Below are 9,433 nucleotides of genomic sequence, written 5' to 3'. Positions count from 1 at the left end.
TGAGCACTGCATGCTGGAGCACCCAGCTGAGGCAGAGAAGTCCCAGCTTATTATGCAGGCTGAGGCAGAAGCTGAATCTGTGAGGATGCGTGGGGAGGCTCAGGCCTTTGCCATAGGGGCTCGAGCCCGGGCGGAGACCAAGCAGATGGCCAAGGAGGCGGAAGCATTCCAGCTGTACCCGGAGGCTGCTCAACTGGACATGCGGCTGGAGAGGCTGCCCCACGTAGCAGAGATCAGTGGTCCCTTGACCTCTGCCAAAAAGATCACATTGGTGTCCAGTAGAGGTGGGGCCATGGGAGCAGCCAAAGTGACCAGGGAAGTACTGGACATACTGAGCCGCTTGCCAGAAAGTATGGAGGGACTCACAGGTGTCAGCATCTCCCAGGTCAACCACAAGCCTTTGCGAACAGCTTGAGCGTCAGCCTTCACTGATGCCTAGCCTCATGGCTCACGTTGCCAGAATGGTCCCCATACTGCATGTACAACTGGCTTCCCTGAGCATGTCCTTTGACATTGGGGTCCCACCCATCATCTCCTTGCCAAATAGCCTGTACCTTGCCGTGGAGGAGTAGGGTTGCTCCCCTTCCCAACCCTACTCTGCCAAAAGTATCAGCCCCCCAGGGTTCCCATGCCAGTCCTCATTATCCTACTCACCCAACTTATTTAACTTCCTAATTAGACGGTGTGAGCCTATTGTCTAGAATTTTCCTGACCCAAACTGAGGGATGGCCTGGAGGTTCTCAACTTTATCAAATCAATTGATGTGACAAAGTATTAATATTGGAGCGCCTGGGTGGCTCAACCAGTCAAGCATTCGACTTCGGCTCAGGTCATGATCTTGAGGTGTGTGGGTTCAAGCCCTGCACTGGGTTCTCTGTTGACAACTTGGAGCCTGCTTCAGATTATGTGTCTCCCTCTCTCTCTCTGTCCCTCCCCTAATCATGCTGTCTCAAGAATAAATTTTAAAAAACCATTACAAAAAAAAAAAAAGACAGTGACGTCTTCCAAAGGCAGTTATGGTAGAGCATAAAGAACGGAAAACTTACAGCTCTGGATTTCTAAGTTCCAGAGTCCTCATCTATCAAGAAGTGTGAACAGCTGAGTGCTCACACCTGGGTCTCCCCACTAGCCTCGCTCTCCTGGAAGGTGGGAGCTACTGTTTCCCTATGTGCTTCCCTGGCACGTGGCAGCAGCATGGCACCACACGAAACATGCTCGAGAGGAGCTCAAAGGCTCCCTGTTGCCTGGCCAGAAAAAACACGCAACAGGGACACCAGCAAACATGTCCCACAAACGCATTCATGGACTCTCACTGAATGAATTCCCTTGTCTGTCCTGAGCCACCATACCAGTGTTTAAAATCATCCACCGTTGTTCCGATTCTGCCGTTTTCCCCTGGTTCCTTACACTTCTGTAGGTTTGCTTCCCAGACCTTACAAACACAGACTACAATGGACTTTTTACCTACATGAACACACACTTGAGCACTCACCTTCCTGCCCGGGTACATTACACCCCACGACGACCCTAATTCATAGATTCATATTACTTTGCACTTCCCCAAGGCTGGACATACTCCAGGTGTGCCTTAATTCACCCAATGTCCTTCTGAAAGGTTGTCCGTGAATCCAATTCTTACACATTAATCCTAATCTCCACTGCTCACAGAAAACTCATTAAAGAAACCCAGAGATGAGTTACTCTGCAGAGGACACAGTTCTCTGTCTCTCGCATTCAAGTACCTGGAATCTGCCCCCTGCAGCTCTGGGCCTCCTCACCAGGCCTGTCTCACGTAAGACGTGTTTATGTGAGCCACCATGCTACTGGCAGTCTGGACTGTGCCTGCCTGTCAGGTCCACCAGGTCGCACCCTGTATTTAGTCACCCTCAAAAACGCCCCTGCAGCAGGGTAGCTTTTCTGGAGGCCAGTCTTTCTGGTCAATGGATGGGCCGCGACAACCCGCTCCGTTGTGAGACCCAGAGCCTCTTGCTCTGGAGCCCCGTCCCTGGCTGTCCCCCAGGGCCCCCCAGCAGCGAGCCGCCCTGCTCCCACTCTCCACCCCCGCCCCACTGACCGGAAGGAAGGCTGATGCGGTTCCCATCTTTGAGCTTCAGCCGGCTCTTCCTGAACTTGCCCTTGCGTTTCTTCACCCGGGGCTTCTCCTGGCACAGCTGGTGGATGATGATGTTGAGCTCCCGCTCCAGGATGTCGATCTCCCGCTCGGCCAGCTCCTGCTCGCGGCGCCGCAGCAGCTCCTCCTGCGTCTTCTGCTGCAGCGCGGCCCGCGTCAGCTCCTCCTCCCAGGTGCGCAGCTCCTGCAGCGGCAGACGCCGCGGGACAAGGGGGTGGGGGGTGGTCAGGGCAGGGGTGAGTGCTCCCGCACACCTGGACAGCGCTCCTATCATGCCCCACACCCCCGGTCCCAGGAGGAGATGCAGGCCTCACAGCCACACGGAGGACATAGCTACCGCAGCCCTGGAGACAGGGGCTGACAGTCCCCAGATGCTCCTTGATTACTGATTAAAACTGCCTGTGAGGGGCGCCTGGGTGGCTCAGTCGTTAAGTGTCCGGCTTGGGCTCAGGTCATGATCTCACAGTTTGTGGGTTTGAGCCCCATGTAGGGCTCTGTGCTGACAGCTAGCTCAGAGCCTGGGGCCTGCTTCCATTCTGTGTCTCCCTCTCTCTCTCTGCCCCTCCCCTGTTCGTGTTGTCTCTCTCTGTCTCTCAAAAATAAATAAAAAACAGAAAAATAAAAAATAAAAAAAAGAGACAAGGTTATTTACTAGTGTCTAGTAAAATATTTTTTAAAAAACCTGCCTGTAATTGGAAAAGAATGGGGCTTTGGCTAGAAAATATAATCCCGTACTTAAATTTTGCTGACTTGGTTCTCTTTTAATTAATCTTAATTTTAGTCTCTTTTAATTTTGTTTTTCCATCAAAAAGCGTGTTTTTTTTTTAAACCAGGGTCCACTTAATGTGCCCCCACTATAAATTAATTGCCCTCTGGGCATCACCTAACATTCAAATAAAAATATATTTCCAGAGTGATTATTCAAAAAAGGTAGCGAGGCATGCCTTCTAAACCTCTGCAGCTGGCGAGTGAATCTCCTGGGGCATGCGGTTTGAACTCTCATCTCGAAGGACAGCCATTTTCTCTGGAAGGACCATGACAGCAAAGAGAAGAGAAAACATTTCCCAACGTCCTTGCCAGGCACTTGCTCTAGCACCACCACCCCATTAGTGCTGGAAGCTGTTTTCTGAACTCACTAAGTTGAGAAAACTCCTTGTGAGGTAAGGTGGATTTGCAGGCTCCTGCCATCAGATGGTGACTGATGTCTACCCCCCACTCAATTATTTTTGCTTGAGCACCGACCCCCAAGGAGCCCTGTTGACTAGTATAGGAGTGACTTGTCCCCTTATGCTAAAAATATGCTGATCGTACCTTGTGAAGGAAATTATAGGAATTTCTTCTTTGGTGTTTATGGGAGCAAATGTTACATTTCCTGAGAAACCCGTTTTACTTCCCCTCAAGAAAACAGGCTATTGACCCCTGCTCACAAAGAACTAACTTTTGCCTTCTATGCTGAAAACATTGCCTTGTATCTGAATGCTGAGGATACCTTTCTTCTCCATATGACAAGCATCTAAATCACCTAACATCAATCACTACTGATAAAAATTATGCGTGAGTCTTCCACCAATCTATGTTCTGGGAAACTTTTACATACCAAAGAAATTTGTCATCAGAAATCATTGTCTAAGGCAATTGCCACTTCTGTTTTGTACCCCATACACTTTTTAATAAATAATGCTGACTCTCTGGTCAGAGTAGAGATGCCTGCCTGGTGAGCAGAAAGAAACCGAACTCTCTCACTCTTTCGCCAACACCGTCCATCCTTCAGGGAGCCCTGGACCTGCTGGAGCTGGACTCTAGCATATTAGATGGGCAAGACCTCTTCCCTGCCTCCCCTTTACCTTCTGTATGAATTTATGTATGTACCCAGCGTGATGTCCCTGAGACGGGGAGGGGGGGCGGGTAGATGGCATCAGGAAATAGGAGAGGAAACAGGAATGAGAACAGAACATGTGCATACAGTCATCCAATCTGGTATCTAAACTGTTCGCACTGATCACTCAGGGCATAAGACTGAAGTGAGGGGACATGAGGCAGTAAAACCTAAAAACAGTAGGGCATTTCTTCAATAAAGCGGCCAGAGCAACACTTCTGTGGTCAAAACCTACAATTCCTCCATGGAATGCTCCCCTATAAGAAGTCATTCTGGACTGTAGAAAGGGAGCCTAGAGCTCCAAGGAAAAAAAAAGAAGTATGTGAACACATATAGGCGGAGCTGAGCAGTGGGTAGAGAACAGAAGAGAGAACAGAGACCAGAGGGGAATAAAATATTCTGATGTTTAGAAACTTTTCACTCAACTTGCCCTCTCTTCTCAACAGAGTATCAAAATTGATAATAAATGGGATAGAAAAGGCAGAAGTGAGAAGAGGATTAGCACCTTGAAAACTTTCTAGTACATGATAGGTGCTCAGTGCGAATGCGTGAATGATAAAGTTGGAAGGGGAGAGAATTCGGTTTTATAAATGGCACACCTTTATGGGAACCCAGATTCATCAAAAATGTCTGGGAGATGAGCCTGAACTTTTGAACTTGTCCTCCTTTAATGAAATTAGCTCCACACAGATCCACTGGTGTAAGCGCCCCCCAAAAACCTTGGCTACTTGTCCTAGTACTGGTTTTCACCATCAGAACAAACACACATGTAAGATTCAGAAAAGTCATTCCTGGTTGGTTGATTCTGCTGCTGGATGGGAAAGCTAAAAGTTCAAGTTGATTTCAGCTTTCCTAAGGCTGCTTTCTCCTGTGTGCTCTTGTCTAGGGGATGATTTGTGTTGTAGCCCCCTCCTTTGAGGGAACACAGACCCCAGTCCAGAGATAAATCCATGGTCACCATATCTGGAAGCTGGAAGTTGAGATGGGCTGAGAATGAGCTGAATCATACGGGAAACCAGGACATTTGTGAAGTATTTGCCAACGGCACCATATGTCTACAAGACTCTCAAACATGGGAGTCTCCTTCTTGTTTTTAATTTTTCTTAAATTTTTTATGTTTACTTATTATTGATACAGAGAGAAATAGAGCATGAGTGGGGGAGGGGCAGAGAGAGAGGGAGACATAGGATCTGAAACAGGCTCCAGGCTCTGAGTTATCTGCACAGAGCCCGATGCAGGGCTCGAACCCACAAACTGTGAGATCATGACTGGGTCAAAGTCGGGCGCTTAGCTGACTGAGCCTCCCAGGCACCCCTTTAATTTTTTTTAATGTTTTTTTTTTTAATTTATTTTTGAGAGAGAGGCAGAGAGAGGCAGCGTGAGCAGGGGAAGGTCAGAGAAAGAAGGAGACACAGAATCTGAAGGCAGGCTCCAGGCTCTAAGCTGTCAGCACAGAGTCCGATGCAGGGCTCGAACCCATGAACCACAAGATTATGACCTGAGCCAAAGCCAGATGCTCAATGGACTAAGCCACCCAGGCGCCCCTCCTTCTTCTTGTGAAATGCCTATTTAGGGATCAGTCTCCTCATACGTAAATCCCATCTGCATACAATGATTTAGGAGGAATCTCTCCAGAGAGAAAGCTCATCACCCATCTCACCAACATTTGCCCAACTACAAGCCTTATACTGGACAGGCATCGTAGCACAGTGGTTAGAGCAAGGGCTCTGGGGGCACCCGGGTGGCTCAGTCGGTTAAGCATCTGACTCTTAACTTTGGCTCAAGTCATGTTCTCATAGTTTGTAAGTTTGAGCCCCGCGTCAAGCTCTGCACTGACAGTGAGGAGCCTGCATGGGTTTCTCTCTCTCCCTCCCTCTCTGCCCTTCCCCACTCGTGCACACGCTCTCTCTCTCTCTCAGAATAAACAAACTTAAAAAAAAGAAAGAGAAAAGAGCAAGGACTCTGGAACAACTTGGCTGAATTGTGGACTGGGGTGAGGTGCCATGGGCATCACATGCGATATGGAGTTAACAGTTCTGACCTCACATGGTTGTATTACATAAGACAATCATTATCTTATTGTGTAAGATTACATAAGAATTCATACAAATTACTTAGAGCATGGCAGAGGGAACATGCTCTATGAATGTTAGCTGTTAGGAGAATGGGTTTGGCTTTCTTAGTTACTTACAGACAAAATCCAAGTTTCATTCTTACTGGTTGATACCCTTATAATTTCATCAATCAAAAGAAAGAAAACCAAGACTCAAGTGATTCAGCAATCTAAAAAGAACCTGCAACTCTAGGTTTCTTCTAGTTGGAACAGCATTAGTAACCTGAACAAACTCTACTCATCATTCTGCTCCAAGGTCAGTGTTGGTTCCCTCCCCCAGCCCCCAGGTCCCAAAAGATGTCACAGGCTCACGCCATTCCCCTGCAGAATGCTCACTGACTTCCCACATAATACCAGGTTGAGGATTGCTATATGGCATTTAAAAAAGAGTTTGATTTCTTCACATCAGCTCCAGAAATGATTTTTAAGTCATTTGTTTAGGGAAAAAACAAAGATGTTGGAGAGAAGAAGATTCTGGGATCAGAAGATCAGGTTCAAGATTCTGCCTCTCCACTATACTGGCTGTGTGACTTCAGACAAGTCACTGACCCTCAGCCTTGAGATGAAAGTCCCACACGCTGGTGGCAGAGGCCATAAGTCCCCCTGGATAAAAAGGACACAAGGTTCTTTCATCATGAGACCTTTTGAGTGAAAGAACTGGGAAGCCCTAGGGACGTACATGATTTTAGCTACTGTTATTATTTTAAGTTGCTTTCCAATACCCATAGCGGGGAATGAGAAGGGAAAAGAGAAATTAACCAAGAGACACATGGCCGTTGTTTATGTCCCCAGCTGTGGCCCTTGGATGCAGCCTGGCCCCTGCAGTAAAAGCAACATAGTTGATGTTTAGTTGCACCTCTGCAGATGCTCACTGCTAACCGGGCACAAAGGGCATGGAGAGGAGAGCCACGGAGGGAATGGCCACCAAAACAGAAAGGGAGATCTTTAATAAGCTAATATCTGAACTCCTCAGTTAGTTTGGGTTTGAGCCCTTTTCATAAAAATGTGCAAAATACCAAATAAGTTTCAGAACCACAGTATTTTTAGCCCATCGCCGTTTCTGATTCTGATACCAAAAGCAGGATGTTCTGATAACTGTACTCAGGGTTGAAGGGTTGATATTCCTATATCAGCTTAACCTCCTACCCCCACCCTGGCAGTCCAGTACAGAACCAAGAAACACTTCGAGAACCTTCACTTATTTTCTGCTGGTACTTACCCAGTGGTGCTCTTCCTCCGGTCTGGACAATGAATTAGATACTCCATAAAAAGAGCTTTGGATCATGATTCCCATACTAGTTCCTGCCATATCCCCAAAAGAAAGGAAACATCTATACTATTTCAGGTCACACCTAAGGCCTGGAAAACTCTCTCCATGTAAAGCCGGGACAAAAAAAGCTGCTCTGTTACCACAAACCAAGCAGGAAGGTTGTTGTGTCAGAATTTGTCCAGAGGCCCCAGTGGGGAAGGCCCACTGATTCAATGCACGTCTTTTTCTTGTTTTATTTACCTTTTCTTTGGCCCTGAGTTGGTCAAACATCTCTTGGATCTCATGTTTCCAGTCATCCTGCAGGCAGTGGAAAGAGTCCTTGGGCATTTCAAAGAAACCAGACTCCTCTATGGTAGTTAGCTGGTCCAGGATATTTGTGAAAGATGGTCGTGAGTGAGGGTCGGGATTCCAGCAGTCTGCACGGAACACGTGAGCAGACAGAGACATGAAAGGAGATAAGCATTAAGACTGAGAGTATTACGGGACCTCATTTGCCACAAACATTTTTCCCTCCATAAATAGAAACACTGGGATTTAGGTAACCACAAATAACTGAGGAAATAAAACAAGCTGCCCAACCTCCCGATCATAAAGAATGAATTGGGCAATATAATGTGGTCGCGCCCATCCGACTTTGAGTCCAGAGAGTCTGCCGGTGTGGAGTTGGACAACCATGACCTCTCATGTTCCTACACAAGTCCAGTCCTGACACTGGGTAATTTCCCACAAATAAATGAGCTAGCCTTGCCCACCTCAATGGGATGATGATAAGGCACGGATAAAAGGCACCAGACTGGGCATCAGGAAAAGTGAACTCTACCTACTCTTAGCTCAGACACTAGCTCATGGAGTGGACCTTGCCTCTCTCAGCTTTGGATTTCTCACTTAAGAGATTATAAGGTTTGACTAGATGACTTCTAGAGTTTCTTTCTTCTTGGACGTTCTTCACTTCTATATGTAATATGCTCATTTTGTATTAAATAATAAAATACTAAGGCACTTAATAGCAGGCTTTAGTTACTAAGCTAAGTTCTACAGTTACTAGAGATGGACAGAAAGGACATTTGTGACATCGACGTAGCAGGTGCTGACATCATCTCCAAGTAGCTCTTCCAACCACCCACAAGATTCATCTGTGAGTGACCAATACTTCATCTCCTCTTTTGGTAACCGACCCGGCAGAACTGTCCGCAAGCTACCCAAATGCTGCTGAGAAGGTAAACGTTCTCTAGTTTTGTTCCGGCCAGGGGTCACCTACCTTCCATGAGTTTGGCAAAAGGTTCCGGGCACGTAGAAGGAATGGGGAGCGCGAGCTTGTTCATGGCCACTCCATACGCTACGGCTAAGCCATCGATTCCTCGGAAGGGCACCTCGCCAGTCAGGAGCTCCCAAAGCAGCACCCCGTAGCTGAGGAGAGGAAGAAGACAGAAGCCACAAGGCAATCTCACTGACAGGGCTCATGAGACCTTTACAAGGTGCCCACACTCTTTCTGGGATGGAGGGAGACCAACAGAGTAGATGCACCAATGGAATACAGCTGGGAGACCATGAGGCCTACCCGCTAAAAGCAAAAGCTCCGGAGGCAGGCATGCTTGATTTCAGAAGCTTGTTCCTCAGATTCCTCCTCTGTAACGTGCAGACAGCACTACAGGTCTCACAGAGCTGCTGTGAGAGTCAGCCATTCTAAGGGCTTAAGTCCGCGCGGCCGGCCACAGCTATTCTGTCGTTATCGATAATGTAACGCTCTGGAAGAAGAGGCAACCTCCCAAGAAATCCATGTTTTTTCTGTTTTAAGAAAACTTCAGCTTTAGCCACAGGTATATTTTTTCGGCTTTAGAAAAGCAGAGACCTGACCACCATGAACAGATTTTGCTCTAATAACAGATTTCTTTAAATGCTCATTAGGTTGGATACATTCCTGCCCCCGGTCAGTTAACAGAGGCCTCTGACTAATTCAAAGGGGAAAGCTGCACACAGGTGGCCTACATGGGGAGAACAGAGCAGGGTGTCAGATGTGAGGCCTTCAGTTTCCTCTCAACCTTT

The 9,433-nt window shown here is 47.4% G+C and overlaps 1 protein-coding gene across 1 annotated transcript in view; it reads right to left on the bottom strand.

Annotated features, from left to right (window-relative positions):
- The window catches only part of MAP3K9 (mitogen-activated protein kinase kinase kinase 9), a 75,967-nt gene that overhangs the window by 9,916 nt on the left and 56,618 nt on the right, over positions 1-9,433 (bottom strand). The window contains exons 4-6 of the mRNA XM_029952176.1: positions 8,649-8,797; positions 7,631-7,806; positions 2,075-2,315 (exon numbers count right to left, since the gene is read on the bottom strand). Coding sequence (XP_029808036.1) covers positions 2,075-2,315; positions 7,631-7,806; positions 8,649-8,797 — 566 coding nt within the window. The remainder of the gene's footprint in view (positions 1-2,074; positions 2,316-7,630; positions 7,807-8,648; positions 8,798-9,433) is intronic.

This window comes from Suricata suricatta, chromosome 9 (genome assembly GCF_006229205.1).
Source record: "Suricata suricatta isolate VVHF042 chromosome 9, meerkat_22Aug2017_6uvM2_HiC, whole genome shotgun sequence".
NCBI lineage: Eukaryota > Metazoa > Chordata > Mammalia > Carnivora > Herpestidae > Suricata > Suricata suricatta.
Note: the sequence above shows the minus strand (reverse complement) of the source record. Positions and strands in the feature narration are given on the sequence as shown.